This window comes from Coturnix japonica, chromosome 1, assembly GCF_001577835.2.
Source record: "Coturnix japonica isolate 7356 chromosome 1, Coturnix japonica 2.1, whole genome shotgun sequence".
In the NCBI taxonomy this organism is placed as follows: Eukaryota; Metazoa; Chordata; class Aves; order Galliformes; family Phasianidae; genus Coturnix; species Coturnix japonica.
Genome location: NC_029516.1, coordinates 87,133,725 through 87,156,404, shown reverse-complemented (window position 1 = coordinate 87,156,404; position 22,680 = coordinate 87,133,725). Strand labels below are relative to the sequence as shown.

General features: G+C 34.5%; 1 protein-coding gene and 1 long non-coding RNA gene across 2 annotated transcripts in view; one reads left to right on the top strand and one right to left on the bottom strand.

Annotated features, from left to right (window-relative positions):
* ROBO2 (roundabout guidance receptor 2) overlaps positions 1-22,680 on the top strand; it is an 861,802-nt gene that overhangs the window by 766,444 nt on the left and 72,678 nt on the right. The window contains exons 10-15 of the mRNA XM_032448447.1: positions 2,622-2,827; positions 6,458-6,539; positions 7,087-7,252; positions 8,952-9,118; positions 13,847-13,968; positions 21,213-21,444. Coding sequence (XP_032304338.1) covers positions 2,622-2,827; positions 6,458-6,539; positions 7,087-7,252; positions 8,952-9,118; positions 13,847-13,968; positions 21,213-21,444 — 975 coding nt within the window. The remainder of the gene's footprint in view (positions 1-2,621; positions 2,828-6,457; positions 6,540-7,086; positions 7,253-8,951; positions 9,119-13,846; positions 13,969-21,212; positions 21,445-22,680) is intronic.
* Positions 2,824-5,771, bottom strand: LOC107322318. The gene is made up of 3 exons (XR_001558891.2): positions 5,593-5,771; positions 5,270-5,411; positions 2,824-4,227 (listed from the first exon to the last, which is right to left on the bottom strand). It is a non-coding gene; the product is annotated as an uncharacterized LOC107322318 (long non-coding RNA).

The following is a 22,680-nucleotide window of genomic DNA, read 5'->3' as shown; positions in this document are numbered from 1 at the left end:
GAATGAGTGATTAACAGTCGCTCACTGTTTAGCCATCTAAAAATCTGGCCACTTTCATTTCTATCACTAATTAAATCTTTATTAATTATTTTATAACGAATGTGTCAGTTTCAAACAGCCTCTTGTGAAGCTTCTGGGGAAAAAAAAGAAAAAAAGAAAAAAACTTACATATGATTTTGTTATATGAAATGTTTTGTGGACAACACACTGCTTTTGTGCTTCATAGTGGGAGAAAAAAAGAATGTAAAATAAATTTAAAAAAAAAAAATAATCAAAAGCGTAAAAAAACTAAAAAAGCCTCTACCCTTTTGTGGACGTTTTTATTTATTTTTTGTTTTTATGAATGCTTATCACAATATCTTTCTGAACCTCTATTTGAGTTCTTTGTCCTTACAATGGATGACACCTATGTTGACGGAATGCAAGCACTATCCACACATTTTAGGGAAGATTTACAAGTCAGACTTGTGAAGACAATATAGTCATTCACAGATCAGTGGAAACCCTAAGTGTTCATTTAACCTTTAGCCTTAGTGTCATGGAAACCTGTAGTGGTCTTTCACCCATAACACCCTTGAAAATGAAGATTCCTTCTGGCCAGGAGACTTTCAATTACATTATTGATCAAAGCTATTTAAAGGATTATGAGCTTCTCATTTGAGCTGTTAAAAAAAAAAAAAAATAATAATAATAATAACAATCACATGCCAAAAAACATTCTGTAGTGCTGTAGGTTTTGAAAATACTTATGTTGCCACTCAAGAAAAGGCAACTAGATGCAGGAAATAACAATTTAAAAGTTAGCAAGATAAGGTGTTTTGGTTTTTTTTCCTTAATTTACTAGCTAGAAAACTGTGAGTTGCTGTTCTACAATGAATTTAAATTTTAGTTTGAATTCACTGCCAGCAATACCTAAAGCTTGAGTACAAGTAAAAAATGAAATAGACTTTTGTTTCACTAAGTGACTGAACTGTGTGGTCATAAGGAACCTTTATGAGATCAAACCTTGGATATGAAAATGGATTACATTCTGTCTTTTCGTGTTTTATCTCTAATGTGAGCTGATAATAATTTAGAATTTTCAAAATAGCTTCCAAATACTTGGGCTAAAAAAAAAAATAAAGTAAAAAAAAATAAAAATTGACATTGGATTTTTTTGTTTCAATTACAACAAATGTGATAAAATCACACTCCAAGTCTTGCTAATTTCTGTAACTCAATCCATTTTAACTTTTGTTTAGGGGAACAAAAAATAAAAAAAATGCGCCACTGAGATAGATAGCCTTAACATTTCCTGTTTATTTCCTGTTTATTATACAGTGTAACAAAAATACTTTGAATAGTGAAGATTCTAGAGGTCTGAATATCAAAGAGCTCAAATACAATAGAAAGCATGTTTCTTCAAATAGGTTATTTTCACTTCATTGTTAGAGAAGGATGTTGTGTGTGGAATATAATGATCCAGATTCTTGGTTAGAATAAAATATTAAAACTCAACTGACATCAGTGGAAGCAGTCTGATTTTTACACCATATAAGAGCTAATCCTGTCTATTATGTTATCTAATTTCATACTTAGTCCTGTGAGATTGTTCAAAGATTAGATACAGCAGCAATGTAGCAAGTAAATATATAAGTGGATGCTTGATTCTGTTATACAGGTTTTATAACATTTATAGACTTTTACAATTCAAATGTTTCACATTCATTTTGTATAAATACATTATTTATTAACATGGAGCTATACTTTGCTTATCGGATGACTGTGAGAACAGCAGAATTATTTGTGAAAAATTATTGTTTCAAGAAAAGTGCATGTGAGCATTTTACCATCTTTAAGATACCCCACTGACCATGTAATGAGGCTTATATGCAGTCGTCCACTAACTCACTAGTTACAAAATTGTTTATGGAGCATTTCAAGCATGCAAATGTAAATTCTTAGGAAAAAAAAAAATAAAAGAGTTCATTGCTTTAAAAGGTGATGAGAGGAACTGATAAGCATGCTGTTAAATGGCTTGATTAAGTCTGAAATATTTTCCACTGGAAAGAGTTGTCATTTAAGTTGCACTAAATATTTTGTAATGCTCTTAGGAATTTTCACTATGGACTATTTGTTGTGCCTGAATGAGGGGTATGATTGGTACCTGTGCTAGAATTCATATAGTGTTTCACTTTGAACTTGGACAGATTTTCTCTTTTAGGCCTAAGATCAGGTAAGTCATTAAAAACATTTTGATCTGACATTTAATCATGTGCTTTTTTAAACATGTAAGTGCTTTCCTAAATTGGATGAAATAAGACATGCAAGGTAGTTCTTTTCTAAATCAAGGTCTTTATTGTCATTGTGTCTTAATCAAATGGATCTGAGGATTTTTCTATCAGAATTATGTATGTCTAAGTTTTATCTTGCAGTGGCAAAATGAACCCATACAAAAACAGTTTTCAAATATACCGATCAAATATTAAGATGTATGTGTGAGCGTTGCAAAAATAAAGTTCATAGCCCTGCTCAGTCTAACATAAATCAATCTGTTGAAACTGGTACAACATCAAGCAAAGGACTAAAAGTAGCACAACACCATCAAAGTTGTGAATGCCAATATATATGTTGTTGTTCAGTCTTGACAGATAGACCTCCACCCATCATCCTCCAGGGGCCTGTCAATCAGACATTGGCAGTGGATGGGACAGCTCTGCTGAAGTGCAAAGCTACTGGTGACCCACTTCCAGTTATCAGCTGGTTAAAAGAAGGCTTTACTTTTCTGGGCAGAGACCCTCGAACATCCATACAGGATCAAGGGACCCTTCAGATTAAAACTCTGCGGGTGAGTAACAACAACAAAGCAACTGCTACAAGTTGTATGTGGCTAACATGAAGCTGACAGTTTGCTTTATGCAGCTTTATTATCTTGCTGTCTTCTGATTTTAAAGTTAATTTAGTTGTCTCTTTAACCATGCAACTTTCACCAAGGACAAATATTAGTTTGTTTTTTGCCATTGTGGTAGTGAAGGGAAAAAAAAAGAAGAGCCTACTTAACAACAGATAATACTACAAAAAAATACTTTGAAAATAGAACTGATGTTTAAAATCTTATTAATATCACAATAAAGCATGAGTAGCAAGTAGATAGATGTATAAGATGACAGGACCTGGTTATCTTTCAGTTAATCTTACCCTGAAGCCATTGGTCTTTTGACTCTTTTAAAATTTAGAGTCATTCATTTTTGACACCTGAACATTGTTTTCCAGGGAGCTAGTGTGCTAGCAAGGAATTCTGAAGTCCATCAAGGCTTTTGCCATGCTCTTTCTCCATCACTGAGTCTTGGCAGTCTTGAGTTGTGGTGGTGAATTCTGATGTTATGTTAGCAGCAGGTGTTTCATAAGGCTATTGATGGGAGCAGACAATTCATACTGTAACATACGTGCAGTCATATCCAGAGGAATTTCTGTTCAAAATGAAGTGCCTATCATAGTATTACATTTTGATACATATGATAGATAATATAATATTTTGAAGGTACAGAGAAACCTTTCAATTCTGTAGATAGCATAACACCAGACTTCGTTGATGAATACTGTGTCACTATGCTTTTTTGGGGGTTTTATTTTTTTACCTGATTAAATAGATTTTGCAATTTTTTTTGTGTGTGTATGTGAAACAATGTATAAATACTAGGGTAAAATCCCTTATTTGTTAAGAACTTGCAGACAATTTCAACAGCCTTTTAATCTAATCTACATTAATGTCTGAACATAGCTTTGTCATCCAAAAAAATTTCAATAAATCTAGCTGTCAGGGAAAAAGTAAAACCAGCAGTTTTGTTTTCTGGTGCCATCTCATCAGTGATCATAGATGAATTGTTAACCTTGGAACAAAATGGAATTTATTAAAAAATTTATACTAGCTTTCCTTGAGTAAACAATTTATTCTTCCTCCCTGGGCTGAAGGCAGGTTTAGGCCACAAAGGTTAATGCATTTTTCCTGTAGAGCTGGATTAAAGAGTGCGCTTGAATTCTTCAGATTCCCCAGTAGTGTTAGAAAACAGCAATTACAGGTGGAAGCTTGGTGATTTCAAACAAATTTTCAGGCATTGATGATGGGCTGCTGTGGAGTGTCCATGAGGCAGAAGCTCCTGGGATACCTGTCTGCATGCAGCTACACAAACAGAAAAAAAGGGTCTGAATCATGCCAGCGCATTTATCTTGCTGATAGGTGCACAGTGTCTGTAAACAAAACAAAAAAATAAAAATGAATAAAAATGCTTGCAAGGAGAGAAGGAAACAGTATTAGCAGTGAGCTTGTTTTTGGAAAACATGGAGCTCTTATTGATCCATAAATGGCTCATTCAGTAGTAACTGATTTTCCTTAAAGGCTCAGAAGGACACTTCTTGTAAACCCCTTGATAACAGTAATGTGCACTGCACAAGTCAAACTCACCAGCCAAGACTGCACAGTACAATAAAATACAATTTTCTCCTGTAGGTTGCAATTTTTGTGAGTTAAACGTAGATATAAATCTGGAGTGTTTAACTTTTCTTTCTGATATAGTGCAGCAAGAACTGTCAACACGTCCTAAGGAAAAAAAAAAAAAAAAAAAAAAAAGCCCCCAAATATACCCAAGAATAGTTCAAGTATACTTACATGCCTACCTTCAAAACAACATTTGTCACCTTCACCCTCAAGACCTAGTCCTCACTTATCTCCTCACCTCACAATTTATAATCGTTATCAATTAAGAATCAATATGAAAGATATAAAGATATGGGTAAAGATGAGCTTCTACTACTTAATCCTTTGAGACTATCTTCCTTCTTCTGCTATGTAACTAATCCTTTTATGTATGTAAATCAAATTATTCAATATTCTGCAGCAATGATAGTGAACCAAGAGCCACAGTCATTAACGTAAACCCAGAGATTTTTATAATGAGTCAATCATCCAGTTACCCTGGAGGATAACTAGAAACCTGTATACGTCACTCACACAGTACCATTTTAGACAGGTCAAAACTGGTGAAAAATCTTTCTTCTGATACATAATAATGTACTATGCCAGATTTAAATGTCTGCTTTAACTAAAGAAGAAAACTATTATACTGAATAACAACACTTTTCCATTGACCTTCCTTGTTGGTGGTGGTTTCTGTTGGTTTTTTTTTCCTCCACCAAAACACAAACACAAAAAAAGTATAAATAATTGAATTATCAATAAAATATGTCTGCGTCTAATCTGTCTACAGTCTGGAAGTTAGATATTTCACCATACCTCTAGCTTGCTTTATATGTTGAATTTGCCTTCTGCAAGTTAGTCTTTTGTGTATAACGGATACTCCATTGGATATGTCATATGTCAGCTGCCATTGTGGGACACAAATAAAGTTGAGAACCACAACATCCTCAATTATCACCTAATGAAGAATTATAGATTTCACAAAAACTCAGAATAAGGAAAATAAAATACAGTACTTCAGAATGCTATAAAGCTCCCTCCTCCAGAAATCTGCCTCTTTTCAAGAGTCTTTCTCATTTATTTAGCATTATTAGTAGGTCCAGAGGAGGGCTACAAAGGTGATCAGTGGGCTAGAGTACCTCATCTATGAGGACACTCAGAGAGTTGAGTCTCTTCAGCCTGGAAAAAAGAAGTCTCCTGGGGGACCTTATGATGGCCTTCCAGTACCAGAAGGGGCCCGGCAGTAAAGCTGGGAAAGGGCTTTTTATAAGGGTATGTAGTGATGGGACAAGGGGAAATGTCTTTCAACTGAAAGAGCGTACATTTAGACTAGATATTAGAAACGTTCTTTACTGTGAGGGTGGTGAGATGCTGGAACAGGTTGCCCAGTGAAGTTGTGGATGACCCTTCCCTGGAAACATTCAAAACCAGGCTGGATGGGGCTTTGTGCAACCTGGTCTGTTGGTAGATGTCCCTACCTATAGTAGGGGGATTGGAATTAGACAATCTTAAATGTCCCTTCCAACCCAAACCATTCTATGATTCTATGATCTCTGTATTTTGAGTCCCTCAGACACTGTTACATGAGTTGAATTATTCTTTGTATTTCATGGCAAAATCATCTCTGAAAATTCAAGTTATGTTTTGTTTGTTTGTTTGTTTGTTTTTGTTTTTTATGAACTGTCATTAACTGGTTGCTTTCTTCCCCTAAGTGTGCCATAGTCTCAAACTACTGGAAGAAAATCCCACCAAAATTCTAAGAGTAAAAAATTAAAATCAATTAAGTTTTGTGTCAACAAGTAATCTAAAGAGCATCTTACTAATTTGCTTTTACATTCTTTTCAAAGAGTTGGGTATTTTTAAATGTCTGGTGCCTTGTAGGCTGATGTAAAGTGTAAAATAAGTATTTCTTGCCAATAAATATATAGGAAAAGAAAATTATAATAAATTCTGTCATATGATTCTGAAAGGTAAAACTTGCCTTTAAATGTTCTTAATGTCTAGCTGTCTGATACTGGAACTTATACTTGTGTTGCAACAAGTTCAAGTGGGGAGACATCATGGAGTGCTGTTCTGGATGTGACAGGTAAGCAATATCCAGAGGCCAGTTTCAGATGGCACAAAATGAAAGTATAGTATAATGTAGAGTTATATAAGTCAAATAATCTCTTCTAGATATTCTAGGTTTGAGATAGATAAGGTTTTAAGTGGGAGGGATTTGTTTTTTCATGCATCTCAGATTTCATTCCTAGCACTGGAACTGATCGAGATATAGGAATTTTCTCAGCCTTCTAGTAGGTAATGTTTTGGCATTTTATGTAAATATGAGCAAAGTGTGATTTTTTTGTTACTCCTTTCTTGTTTCTTCCTTTTTTTTTTTTTTTTTTTTTAATATAAACCTTTTAGTTTTGTGTCTTTTTTTTCCCCCTATAATGTGTTCCTAATGAATGATAGTTCTTCATAAAAAAAATAGAGCTCATAATTCAGTAGTTGACTTAGTTCCTAACAAATTAAAAGCATTGATTAAGAATATTCTTCAGATATTTGGCATGTTTTTCTTTTTAACCTTCTTCTTTGGTCAGATTATCTAATTGACAACAAAAAAGTAATTATTTTACATTTGCTCCTTGCAGAGTTGGGTGGAGCAACAGTCAGTAAAAGTTATGACATAAATGACCTCCCTGGGCCACCATCCAAACCTCAGGTCACTGACGTTACTAAGAACAGTGTCACCCTGTCCTGGCAACCAGGGACCCCTGGAAGCCTACCAGCTAGTGCATATATCATTGAGGCTTTTAGGTATGTAAATTATTCTACTTTGAATCTCCTTCCTTTCTAATTTTGCTTAAATCCTCGTACCAGCTGTTCTGCTAATGTGGTGTTCTTTTGGTTTCTGTATGTGTCATTAAAAGTTTGGCAAAAGATTTAGCTCCAATGGCAGGCATTGATGCTTACTTTTTAAGTGTTTTGTTTTTTAATTTGCCATCATATTTTCTTAAGTCATTAAGTAGTGAAACATTAAACTTTTTCCTCAGGTCAATGGAAAAATAAATGGACAGTGTACTCTCTATTTGTTACTTTTCCTTTATTTCTAATGATCACCCTGGGAATGTTGTTTTTTCAAACCCTTTGGGCTTGAGTTCCTTAGACTGTTGTAATACAAAGTATCTGAAAACAAATGGGCAACCTTTAAACTTCTGTGTTCTCCTTCTCCTGTTCTTGTTGAAACAGCACCTATCAAATAGTTAAGTATCTTTAAATTTCTGCATTTAACTGTTTTAGATGGAGTAAAACTTTTAACTGAGAAGGCTGGTTTTCATAATTAAAGATTTCACCATGCAGCCTGAAGTTGAAGAGGATCCAGCAGTTCTATTCCATACAGTAGCACTTAATGCGTGGTAGGAAAGAACTCCTGGGCCCAATTCAGCAAGTTTGTTTAAGCACGAGGTGTATCCCTCATACGTATTACAAGAGTAGTATTCTGCATATGGATGTGCACTTTCTTACATGCTTCTCTGCATCAAAATATTTAGAAAATAACCAACAATATAGTTTATCTTTTAATTAATATTCTACCAGGAATCTATCAAAATTATCAACTTGCAAATTTAAAACATAGTGATAATGTCTTATCTGTATATGTTAATATGCAAAGTGCATCATTACTGTGTGTGCAGATTGCTGATTTTGTTCTAGGACTTGTACTTTTCTTAATGCATTAAATGAATGAAACAATAGAAACAAAATGGAGCTCGCAGTTTCACTTCTTTTTTTCCTTTAAGATATTACATTTTTTTACTCAATTCTATACAGCAAAGCACAATGAAATCAAATTTTGTCGATAAACTTTTATGATATTTCACCTTGGATAAGCTTTAATGGCACACAACCAAAATCCTTTACAGGAGCCAAGGATTTTTATTAAGAGCAGTTTTAACAATTACAACTGAAATCTCTTCATACAGTGGATGGTAATCAAATTATGTTACCATTCAAATGAAAATATAGTGACAGAAAGCATATTCATATATTTTTCTTAATTTACAAGCTTTTTTCAGAAGATTTTTTGTTACTATTGAGTATGAATTAAGTCCGAGTATTTTATTTTATTTTTTTCCTAATCATAGCTATTGACATAATTTACTTAGCAACATAGAAACTTGTTCTTTTAACATCTTTTTTCTTTTCTAAAGTTTGTGTTCAAGTTTGGTCTGTTTTATCTTTCAAATCTTCAATTTTTTAAAATTTCCTTTGCTGCCTTTCACACTTTTCTTTTGTACGTTTTTGTTAAAGCAATAGGAAAAGCTTTTGCTGTTTATGAAAGGAAAAAACACCTTTGAAAACTGCCATTGTTTTTAATAAGTTTTTTGATAAGTTAACTAAAACTAGAGAATATTATTTTTTGCCTTGTTCTTTCTTCTTTTTTCCTGCAAACCTCCTTTAACTTCCTTGTTTTCTTATGTATTAGTCTATAATCTCCAACATTTTCTTGTTGCAGTCAGTCGGTGAGCAATAGTTGGCAAACAGTGGCTAACCATGTGAAGACCACTCTCTACACTGTGAGAGGACTGCGTCCCAATACAATCTACCTGTTTATGGTCAGAGCTATCAATTCACAAGGTCTGAGCGATCCCAGCCCTATGTCAGATCCTGTCCGAACACAAGGTAGGAGTAATTATTATGGCTTACATGCTTGAGCTAAAATAGAAGAAAAGGATACTGAAGGTTGACCATTAGGTTTGGCAATTTTGAGTTATCACTCTGACTGAAGGTATCTTAAATACAACTTAACTAATAAAGACAATCTGATGATTGCTTTATTAATCTGGAATTTAGGAGGAAGCTAAGGATAGTTTAGTTCTTTAGTGAACTGGCACATTTTTAATTTGCGGGTCGTAGTTGTTGGCGTGATTCTTGATGGACCTTCTTGAAAGCACCCAAACTTTTCTGAACATGTCCTCTCTTCTGTTGCATCCTTACTTTCTCCTTTCTATCCCTAATTCATTTCCATTGTCTAGCAAAAAACCTCCATAGGGTATTGGTAAATCTGTTCCAACATTCGTGCAGGTTATTCATATAAGTTAAGGTATCTGTAGGATAGAGAGTATTTCAAAGCTTTTCTGAGAAATGTATAGATCTTTAACTTATATCAACATTTATAATTTTTATATTCATGTTTCACTGCATAATAAACCATAAGGCAAGACTGAAAGAAGATCCCTTATTTTTAGTCTACTGATATACTTGACAGCTGTGATCCTCCATGTCTTGTTTCAGGGCTGTTTGATGACTACAAATTCTGTTCATGTTATACTCTGCTCTAACTGTGTTTAACTGCCATAAATAAATTTTCCTTCACAGCATGGATTTTTTTTTAATCATGGTTTCTTCATTTCCAAAGTATTAGCTCCTCTCACAGTTAATTTACACTGAGATTATATATCTCTGTTTCTGGATGCTAGAAAACTGTGTGGGAGTACCTGTGCATTGTGCCTCAGACTACAGCACGTGTAATTGGAACTATGCTCTTTGTAGGTCCTGGATGGAATAAAAGGAAATGAGTAGGGTGGTAGTGCTTTATCACATAGCCAGTACATCCAGCCTCTCATTCCAGTCTATTCCTGAATAAATCTGTCCTTAGAAATTGCCTCCTCAAAATAATAATAGCAATAACAAATAAAAATCATTGTTGTAAAAGGAGAAAGAGCTGTTTTCTGAAAAGCTGAAGGAATAAGTTGAGGGGGGATTCCATGGCTTGACTGTCCATGGAGTATTGCAACTTTTCTTCTTTCTTACCCTCTCGTTATAAGGTGACTTATACTTTTCTTTGCACCAGCCTAAAGTCTGCATAACTTTTCACTTAGTTAAAAATACAACTTTATTTGGCATTTGAATGTCAAGTGAAGACTTTTTATCTGACATACTGACAAGCAATTTGATTTCAGTAAAAACATGTCTTTTAATTAGCTACAGCATGTGTTGCAGTTTCCATTTCCAGAAGCTGTTTAGCAGTCAAGCACACTGAAACACATACAGGATTTATAGCTTCTTTGGTAACCTCCAGTTTAATGAAATTAAATCATAAAATCAATTGAAAATTAGCATAATGTTTTGATGTGATTTCTAATTATGCCTGAATTCAATTCAGGCTGACAGTGGAAGCTGACACGTGCTAGAAAGCCTGTTCATGGCAACCATTGAGCAAGAGAGAAGCAGCTATAACCACACTATATAATATTAATTTGCAACAGGTGTCTGTGGCAGCTTTAATAACTGGCATTTTATTTCCTGGTAATAAACACAGCAAAAGTCAAGAGGTATAATTTTATGCATCTTTTCACCAGTGAACAACAAGTAGACAATAAGGGGTTTTCAAAAGGCTTACCTTAAATGACTTGTGTCAGATAAGGACAGAGAAATCAGTAATTGCTCTAGGAAAAGATTCTGGAGAAGAGTGTCACTGGAAGGAACGTGTAAATATGTGATTTCACAAATGGAAATAACAATATTGTTTGGATTATTAGCAGACCAGATCATATATTAAAAAAAAAAATCAAAGAAACTATAATCATATATGAAAATATGTATAAACATATCCCTGCAATTTAAATTACTAGCTACTAGTAGGAAGTTCATTGGAAGCTGTAAAAGAGAAGTTAGAGGAAAATATACAACCAATCTAATTTTAGAGACCTCTTTTGATTAGGATATGCTTCTTGAGCCATTTTTTCTATAATTCATTATTTTATTGTGCCAATACTTGAACATTTGCTTATTGGTAATATCAATTGCTTTCCCATCAGGAGTCTCCCAGTAATGTGAAGATTTCATTGCATGACATTACACTGTGAACGTCATATATATATATATATATGAGTTTCCAAATGTACATATGAATAAACAGAATTCCATATGTACATCTTGACATTCATTTCTTTTTGATATTAACACATATTAGTTCCTTGATTTCTAGGTGTGTCTTCCTATGATAAAATATAGTTTGTAAAGAAACAGTATGTAGAAATGACTTATCCACTAAGGGAATATAAGTATTTGGCCAGTTGTATAATACAGTATAATTTAACTTAAAACATAGGCTGATAGCTGTAGGTAAATTTATATTAAGGATCATAGATATTATGAATAGTAGCATAAATGCTCATTTTGCAAACCTGCCTGAGTTGCCATCCTAGATCTATTTTACTGGATCTCTCTGTTTCTTATTCACTTTAAGTAGACATAGTTTGCTAGATAAGTTCCTTTACTGTTGCTGACAATTGTTTTTTGTTTATATTCCTTTTGGAGACACATGGAGCCATCTGTGTTTGAGTATCAGTAGAAGCCTGTGTTTTTGTTGTTTCTTGGTAGCTCTGAACCCATAAAATCCAGGATTATGAAGTTGCAGTATTGTTTACCAGAACCAAGTTTATTTCAAAATCTAAAGACCTGCCATTCAGATATTGTAGTTATGTTTAAATGCTTCCTTTCTGAAAGCATTATTATTTCTTTTCAATAATATTTAGAAGATTTAATTAAAAAAAAGAAAAAAGTAAAATACAACATAGTCACATACCCTAAGACCATCAAAGGGGAAAAAGAGGACTTTTAAGTGTGCTTTTTCTTCCCTGAGTACATTTGATTGATTCAAAAAGAGGGAAAGTAGTTTTGGCTAATGAGTCCCCTGAGAAAACCATGCAGAATTCACAAATGTGTAGGCAGGCCTGGCCATAATGTATTTGGCTTTTTAGAATGAAATCTGTGCTTGTATCTTTCTGGACAAACTAACAACAAATTGAAGCAGAAATAATCAATATCTGTATATATTCTTAGGCATGTCTATCTACAGATAGACAACTAGCATACAATGTAAGACCTTTGAAGGAGCCACTGAATGTGTCCAAACATTACTATCTATTTCCTAGAAATTACCTTAATGTCTGACTACAGTAGAGGGAAGGGAGGTACAAGGATGTATTGGCTAATTAATAATTATTATCACTAAAAAGACATACTGAAGATATGCACATTGAACATCTTTATTTTCTGTGCCATGGAGCTATCTAGATCAATCTACGTCCATGACAGGGGAGCAGGAGGCCTGACCTCCCAAAAAATGGGAAGGGAAAAGGAGGAGGAACAGGGAGATGGGAACTGGGCTTAAGGAAACAAACAGAGCAGTGGCAACAGTCTTAGGAGGAAAACTCATTTTACTAACTATGATATCGGAACGCAAGATAACGCAATATAATACAATATAATTGAAATTGAGGCTAATAAATTAAGTAAAATAAGAGAGAGTTTTCCCAACTCTGAGAAGCCTACTCTGAAATTGTAGGCACACAGCTTGGAAGCACACCCACACCCGCTGCCAGGCAGTGAGAGAAAGAGCGAGCATCACTTCCATGGCATATTTCCCTCTTTGACCATGAAGTCCTCTGGGACGTGTAGTTCTTCTCTGTGCTCCACATGATGTTATGATGTGGAATATCAATAGCAAAAATTACAAAACCATGACACTCTGACACATACTTTATATTTACTACTCCGGTTTATGAATGGTAATGCAGCTTTTACTTTTTCACAATGCGATAACCCAAATGAGATCTTTAAGAACTAAGTACAAGGGCCACATGTTTGTGCTTGGAGAAGGAATCATAGTTTTCCACGGACCTTTATACTAAGTGATCAAACTCCTTATTCTTACTAGAAATAATTGTTTTACCCTCATCTTAGAAGGCCTGTTTAAAATATTCTTGAAAAGAAAATTTCTATGTTAAAGTGTTTTTGTTGGCCTTTCATGAGATCATAATCTTTTTGATTTAATGAATTATTATTTTTCATATTTGTGCTAGATTTCATTATCTTTGTTTGTAAAGGGAAAAGTCACTTTGAAAAAGAAAATGCTATTTGTAGCATTTGGTTTCTTGTGTGCATGGTATATAAGGAGGTAACGTTTAGTTACAGCTTGGAAACATATATATAAGAGCATGTCATGTATGTTCTAAGAAAGTTAAAAACCTGTTCATCTTCTTAAATTATACTAGCCAGGTTGGTTCCAGATATCTGGCTGACATTATTGTTATCTGAACAATATAGAAGTAGTGAATAATTGAATCCCTCTCATCACTTACAAGATCTGAAAAAGCATTACTATCAACTCTGTCTAGTCATTTTAATGTATTTTTATTTCATTATTTCCTAAGCAGCCAAAGGTGAATGATTTACTTGGTATGTTTGGGAGTTCACATTTGAAGCTTAGCACTATATTGTTTTAAAAACACTGCTGTAAGAGGGTGCTAAAGTCAAGTCGTTAATCTATTCAGTCATTCCAATTGCAATGTATGTCTTCTCCTTAAAGTAATGCTTTCATGTGTGCATTTTTTTTTCTGGCAGATATCAGTCCACCAGCACAAGGCGTGGATCACAGACAAGTCCAGAAAGAACTGGGAGACGTCATTGTACGACTGCATAACCCTGTTGTGCTGACACCCACAACAGTTCAAGTTACCTGGACAGTAAGGCTTTCAATATAATTACCTTGCTTTACCTAATTTTGTTTATTTGTCCCTACATTATTTTTTTACTCTACTGGAAAGCTCCAGTCTTGACTTCAACATAAGTGCTCCACTAAACTAATGTCATACAGGAATATGTGTAAATGAAATGATCGTTTTATTTTCTCCTTTAGATCAGGCAGATTGAAGGATTTCTGCATTCAGCTTAAAGGGAGATAAATTTCTAAGTATGAAAATGAATTATATTTAACACCTTAATCTAAGGGTAATTGATCTGTGGATTAATAACTGGATAGCAAAAATAAATATCATCATTAAAATGTCACATGAAAAAACACTTTCCACTAGAAAGCATGGGGACGTCTTGATCATACTCTATTATTTGGTGACCCTAAAATGCAGAAATAGCTTTCTATAGGGCACTTCTTGAAAAGTAGGCAACATATTATGCTGATGCCTGATCTATGGGTAGCATCTGGTATTCTAGCATATGACTTACCCTCTGTCAGTGGACTTCCTTTCATTATAGAAGATGAGAATGTTTCCGGCAGTGCTTAAAATATCTTTTTGAAGGACCAAACTACTAGGTAGCATTTCTGAGAAGATATAGCACATGGCTTTCAAAATTCTATGTTTCTCTTACAGTCTCTTAGAAAGTGATTGTTCCTAGGGCACTCCATGCCACAAATAAGGGCTTTGCTTTTGGAGCACATGCCCCAGAGGAAGAAGAGTCATGATTAGAAAAGTGAGATAAATAACATTGCAATGCCCATCACAGTTACATTATATAGAAGTAATTCTGCTTAAAGAGATATTCACAATACTCTGGGGTTTTCTTCTACAGGTGATATTAAGAGTGTAACATGTACAGAGGATTATATAATAGAAAACAAATATGGATAGATTGTGTATTATAGAAATACTGCAGTTTTTACACATCGCAGATGTATTTATGGGGGTTTATAAGTCATCCGTGTTTCAACAGATTTCAGTGGTAAGGGGGGAAGATTAAAAATGAATAGAGGAGTGCACAAATTAGTCTTTCTTAGATTATTTAGAAAATTTGTCATTGCATTTTATTGTTTATGTTAATACTCAGCTTGTTCTTCTAAAAATACTGTCTGTTCCAGCGAAATAATCCCAGGACAGACTGACTTTCTGGTCCAAGTGCCTTTGCAGAAAGTGTTTGTGCCCAAGTGGGTGGTTCAATAGGTTAGAAAATTTGAATGTTAGCAGCCAGTAATTGTAAACTTGGATGACATCTGTGTGGTGCTTCTTCAAGTCCTTTCTTGGGTGCTAGAGATAGCAGAAACACAATTTCATAGATTTGCTCCCTATTTATAAATGGAATTCAGTTTTATACAGTGTAATATTGTTCACTGTATTATAATGAAGTAGTATGTTTGGAGAGTTTCTTGGTGCCTCTACTGAACTACTAATGAGCAAAGAAAATATGGTAAGTGAAGGTATATCATTAAAGTTATCACGGGTATCAGTTCATTGGAAAGATCCCTCAAAGCAGTGACCCTATGCCATCTGACAAGCGAATAGACCTCTGTAGAGATGTTTTGGAAATGCCCAAGGGAAGAAAGGCACACACAAAGAAAAAAGTCTCTGGAACTGCTAATTAGAAACTTAACAGCAACCAGAACAAAAACAACTAATTAATCATAGTTAGCAGGGAAGCAGCCACTCTATCCAGAGAATAAAGTCCATTCTGTTTGTATAAAGTGGTTGGATGTAGCTAAGATGCAGAAGGACAGAAGTGCAATGAGAGTCATAAGACTTTCAGTATTGACCACCTGCGATTCAAAGAGTAAATGCCAAGAAACTTCCTCTATTCCTGAGTTTCTAGTGTCTTGACTCGAAACAAATTTACACCAATTTCTCTCTTCTTTCTGATATGTTTTTTTTTTTATTTTTTAATTTGAGTTTAAAATTTCACAAATAATTCTCTGCTTCTGTTTTGTAATTTTAAAATATTGAGAACTATAATATTTGAGTATATGCTCACATATTTCATCTGTTTTAAAAGGTTAGTCTCACAAAGTCAGAAGCTAGCTTGTCACTGTCACATAAATTTATTCCTCATGTGCCTAAGTATTGATGTGCAACTGTAATTATCTGGTTACATACAGTATCTATTCTTAATAAAGTTGTTCATCATTTCTTTTTATCTTCTTTATTCAGTGTATACTGCCAGATCGTAGGAAATTCATACCACTGAAACTCAGAATTGAATAAAAAAATATATATTAGTTTGTCTCATGTGCTTATCTGTTATACTCTCAACTGTAACATTTGAGTGTTTCACAAATAATACTGAAACTATAATCAGAAGGATAAAAATGTGTAATTGGCCCAACCTTGCATATAAGTAGACAAGGTGCAGATATACTTATTGCATATTAGATATACCAACTATTACCTAATTTTAAACCTCTGGCCTGATTTATTTTTATTTCTATCAAATACATTGTACTGTTACAGCATAATGTGTACCCAAAGCACTTTTGTAGCTAACCTCAATGATAGGTCAGCACTTCCAGCCTCAATTTTTTCACTTTGAGCATTAAATTGAGAGTTTAATTAGTGGCCAAATGTGAGAAGTTTCCTAGCATTATGTAGGAGCCCTGTGGCATAATCAAGAAAAAAATCAGTTCTTCAGTGTGGCAAAATAATTGCTGTTTTGAAATCCCAACTGCCTTACAGGAATTTTGAGGCTACAGTGCAGAAGGGTAATTTATTTGCCTCTGTCTTTTAATTTGACATTGATTTTAAATGATTGTGCTTCACTGGAAGTTTGAGTTGAGCATACTGGACAGTATTGCAGTGTATCATCACCCTTTTCTTGTTCCTGTCGGTAGATAAATAGTAGTGGTGTTTGAATTTTTGGAGATCACTGAGAGCCTGTGTTGTGATTTAACCTCAGTATGCAACTCTACTCCACCATGCTGATTTCTAACTTCTGTTCATCAACAGAACAACATAAAAATACAATGAAAAATAGCTCATAAAAGCAGGCAGATCACTAACTGATTACAACCATGGGCAGAACAGACTCAGAGTAGGGGATTAATATAATTTATTGTTTGTTGATAACAGACTAGAGCAGTGAGAACTAAAAGCAAACTAAAACCACCTCCCTCCTACATCCATCCTCTTCTACCTCATCCCCTTGAGCAGCACAGAGCAAAAGGGAATGGACTGCAGTCAGTCCAGAATGCTTCATCTTTACCATTCATTCGTGGTCACTTTCTGTTCCTGCTCCATGTGGGGCCCCTTCCATTGAATGCTGTCCTTCCCAAACTGAACCCACACAGGCTTCACACAGTCTGCAGCCCTGTACATCTAATGTAGTCTTTACCAGTGAACTCAGCACAGTGTGAAAGATGTTCTGCCCAGATGGAGAAGCTGCACTGATTTGGGAGCAGAGTTCTTTTTTGGATATTTTGGAGTAGAGGCTTACATATTGCTGGATTGCCTGAATAGAGCCTGTATTTGCAGCATAATCTACCTTACAAAGAGTTTCCTTTTAGCCGTTTATTTCTTTCAACAAGCAAATAGCCTATAGAGTGATCATAGTCACTGAACCTGTCTTATATTCAGTTATGGTATGTGCAGGGAAAAAAAGAACTTTGTATTCTGCAGAAATGGAAAGCTACTGTCAGCTTTATAGATATCTCCCGCACTGTACATTTATCAAAAAGAGAGAGTGCATGCAAGACCAATTATGCTTGTAGGTTGCCTTAAGCATTGAGTAAATGCTGAACAGAACCCATCCAGTAATTGCCATCTTCTGCCTTATAAAGGAGCATCTGCATTTTCTACCATCCATCTTCTGAGGTAGAAAATGTCTTTAGATCAGCACCTGTTACAGCCCTCCTTTGATGAAGGGATTCCACAGCTGCTCCTACAAATTCTAAAGCAGCTAAGAGCATCACAGAAAGACTGGGAATAATCTGTGATCCCAGTGCTCAACAAAGAAAACTCTTGCAATCTCTGCAGTAATGCTAAGTGCTTTGTAAAAGAAAGTACATTTAAAAATAAAAATTATTATTTTTATAATTAAAAAAATATATTAAAAATTATTATCCAGGAATTATTAACTCTTTCATCAAATCACAGTGCATGTTTCTGCAACTCTACATAGATGCAAATGCATACTAATCCTGCAGTTACTTGATGCCTAGCACAACTGAATGCTATTCTTTAACACTACACATATTTTTAGTGGCCTGGTGATGAAGTGACATGTAATTACCACATAAGAGAACAATGAAGTTATAAGCTTTGTAATATATATGATTGTTTGTATATATAGACAAATGCATACGTATTTGTATGTATCTATGTATTTATGTGAAATACACTTAATTTTCCTCACAAGTACCACAAGCTATATATATATGTGTGTGTGTGTGTGTGTCACATGTCTCTCTGGTTAATCTGTGTAGCTATCCAAAAGTATTTTTGTACTATTCAGAAAATTCCTAATAAAATGAAAAATCCACATTACTCCGTAACTGAAGTGACACCAGAGCAATTTCCCAGAAACCTGACTATAGGGAAAGTACCTCTTGTTTAGACCAACTGCATGTGGGATTTAGAGACAGCTTACTATCCTCCTTAATACTGAGTACAACTAGGCATTTATAGAAAGCATTAAAATGCATCATAGTTTTATTCATAGGTACCCTCCCAGACCATCAACAACAGAATCACTCAATAGTCTGTAATTCAGGCAGATCATTTGGCTCTGTTGTAATCAAACTTCCAACTGAAAGCACCTGTGTAAATTTCATGATTTCCCAGATTAGGCTAGCTTACTGCAACCCTGTAAATGACAGCCATCTTCTACTACTACACTGTTTTCATACTGCTTACTGTACAGTTACAATTGTTCAGTTATGAAGTCAATAGATAAACAAAGGTTATAGAATAGAAAGAGGATCAGTGATAAATACTCACCAGTGTTGAGGTTCACTGTAAACTCCACACAGGAAAGATCCTGCCTCAGTGCTGGTTAGCCCTTAAATAAGATCTAGGAGAGGTGGAGCCAAGCTCCACCCCTTCCAGGAAAACAGCTGAATTACCTTCACCTGTGCTCCTGCAGCTCACTCATTGCTTGCTTCAGATGGTTAATCAGAGGTTCAGGCTGCGATCAACAGTTTCCCATATGCTTATGTTGTTTAGTATTTTGGTAAAGAATTTAACAGCTACGGAAAAGAGAGGTGTATGAATAATTTGAATATCATATATAAGCAGATGTGAAAGCGTGATGCACTGAAAACTGCTTAGTGAAATCCAAGCGTACAGTTCTCTGTGAATTAGTAGGTATATTTCCCTTTGTAAGATGTCTTAGAAAATGCTTCTTTTCATACCACTTCATGGCAACAAACAGTTTCCATTCAGTTTAGTTATAAATTTTCAGATCTTCCCCACTGCAAGGAGTCACTAGAGCTTGAAAGTGTAGCAAAGATAAAACAAAGTTATAAAATAGTTATGGTGTCTTTCAGCATAACTTCTAATACAGAAGCTAAGCAAGAACCAAACAGTGTTTAATTATTAGACATCATAGCCTCATATTATAAGGTAGGTTAAGAATCTGTATGACAAAGTATATGAAATTGCTATTCTTACCGAATTTTGGAGTAAACATGAGGTTCACAAAGTCTTTAGGGCCACAAAACATTTAATTAATGAAAGTAAAACATGGATAAAAACAATTTAGTCTGATTTACAGAGTCCCTTCATCTGGAAACAGCTGCTTAATGTTCATCTTAAAAACACAGCTTGATTCTTTCAGTATTAACAAGCTATTATTGTGAGTTATATCCCTCTTTCAGTGCATAAATTCACTTAAAGTGAATGTAGAGAAGTTTATAAAATGCAAGCTTAATGTTGTTGTAACATATGTTGCAGGATTTTTAACAGTGACAGTTTTGATGAAAGACATTTCTGCTTTGCTCTCACAAACAAGGCTTTCTTCTTGCTTGTCCTGCATTTTAGTGTCTTAAGAATCTGCATCCCTTCTGAATGACTCAATAAACTATAACAAGATTATAGGGAAAGAGTAATAGACCCTGGTTTGTGTTTTCAGCTTGAAATTCATTTCTTCTTAAGATAAGTCAAACAAATATATCTTTAATTCTGAATTTTACCTTTGAGCTAGCAGACTGTCAAGAACAGAAAGGAAACTCTACTTGTTGAATCTTAGATGTGACACAGAAATTTACCAAGCTGCTAGTCATATAGTCTTGTTATTTGGTTGCATTTTCTTTGGCTATTTGACAACTAGTTAGAAACAGCTAGACTTGGTTTGGATGGGTAAAACCTGATAGTTATTTTGTTTGTGTTTACATGCAAACACCATAATAATTCAAATCATTGTTTCTTCTTTTTATTATTTTTTTTTTCTCAGTAGAAAAAATGCATGCAGCATCTCCCAGATAAAACATATTCTAGGTATTTCCTTCAAATAATAATAATAATAATAAAATCTACTTATGGCCATGATAAGTTAGAATTGTTAAACTTCTGTGTCTGCCTAGCAACAATTAGAAAATAAAACAAAAATAACATTCCATCTCCATCTGACAGATTGAGTACTTCACAACCCCAGGATGTAAAGAGACTGTTTAGACTATGAATGCAAGAAACAGCACATGTTCTTGGATGTTGTTTTCTCTGCATCTGTCTCATGTTTATTTTACTTTCCCGAGCATCTCATGAAAAGATGAGCTGTAAGCCAAGTAATGGACTAACTGAAAGCATATAGGGCTTCTTCAAAGCCTTGTCCTCTTCTGAAAAGAATTTGTTTTTCTTTTCTTCTCATATTTCAGCACATCAGTAGCCAAGATGTCCATAATAAGTTTACATGCAGTAAGCATTATGCCAAAGTTCTCTTTTTTTTTTTTTTTTTTCATTTGTTGCAGGGGTGAGAACTTGTTTTGTGATTTAAGATGGTATTTGTCATGATATATATATATAACTGCAGAAAGTAAAATAGAAATGTTCTATAATGAGTAATGTGAGAAGAATAGTCCTCTATAGACAATTAATGATGGCATACAAATGGCATTTTGATTTTTAAATTTCATCAGCATAAATGGTTGGTTTTTTGGTTTTTTTTTTCCTCTTCCACAAGGACAGAAGTATTTTAGACCAAAGTTTTGCTTTCTTTTCAAGATGTTTTGTTACTTTAATATGTTCATTGACATATTATTTAATGTCATTTCTAGGTTGACCGCCAATCACAGTTTATTCAGGGTTACCGAGTAATGTATCGCCAAACATCTGGCCTACCATCTCCAGCTGTATGGCAGAATTTGGAGGTCAAAGTCCCAACAGAGCGGGGTGCTGTTCTAGTCAACTTGAAAAAAGGAGTCACTTATGAAATTAAAGTTCGCCCGTACTTCAATGAATTTCAAGGAATGGACAGTGAATCAAAGTCTGCTCGTACCACAGAGGAAGGTTAGTAAAATAGTTAAATATCATTTTGGTTATTTTATGCATGCCTTCATTCAGCTCCACACGATTTCTGTTTGTTAAATATAAGGTCACTATTAGAATGCAGCATCATAATCAGTTTTCTTCTATAAGAATTCCAGGAGAAAGTATTTGGCCGCTTTTGCATTCTTCTGGCTTCTGCCTGCTCTTTACGTGCAAGTGGCTTTGAGTCTTCTAACAATTGTACACAGCAGACATTTTTTTACAAACGATGTTGTTTCAATAAAATACTTTGATCTGTGCTTTGAAAATAAAAATTCAATTTGAAAGGCACACCACTCCATTGGTTCTGCCAGCAAAGTTCACAAAACTGTCCTATTCAGCTGTTTGTAGAGTTTTCTTAAGTACCATTTAGACATAAGTGAAACACCATGTGCACATAGCGAACATTTTACACCACTGTAATGCAGAAGCATTCATTACCATGGCATGTATTACAGAATACTTAAATATGTATGCACTTGAGGGCCATTTTTTATAAATGCTGAGGTTGAGATGAAATACGTAATTTTTATCCTTTTCTCTTAGTGTACAGTGAACATATCTATCTAAAATAACCCATGCCTGGAGAACCTGAGCAGTCATCATCATCTTTCTTCTATAAAAGAAGACTGATTGTAAAAGTGAGGGTACATCTTCTCACTTTGTATCACTGCTTTCTTTCAAAATGTAGGAAAGAACTACCAGTGATGTTTCTAAATGTTCATGCGACTTTCATGGGTTTTGAGTGCACTCTCAGTTCTACTGAAGATGAATCTTAATCACTTACAGTAGTCTCCTGAGGTTTCATTCAGTACAGATTGTCAAGCACTTTTTACTTCTCAGAAGAACTTACTTTTTCTCTTTATTTTGTTATGATTATTGACCAGCAAATAAGCAGTCATAGGATAACTTGCTTGCTGCCTTTCTTTATAGATGAGAAAATTCAGTGTCCTGCAACATCTAGGAAGGCATTCCTTAAGTGACATTTAGAATTTGCTACTTTCTGTTCAGACCATAAAACTTCAACAAATCAGTTACGACTAGGTTTGCAGCAGTGTAAACCAAGCTTTAAAAGTAATAATTACAAAAAAGCTACTAATAAGAGATTTATATTTATATAAAATAAATGAGGAACTAAATTTTCTTTCTTAAACCTCATCTCCCCATACAGCCAGTCAGGCTTTAAAGACTACTTTCTTGGCATGCAATTTTCCACAT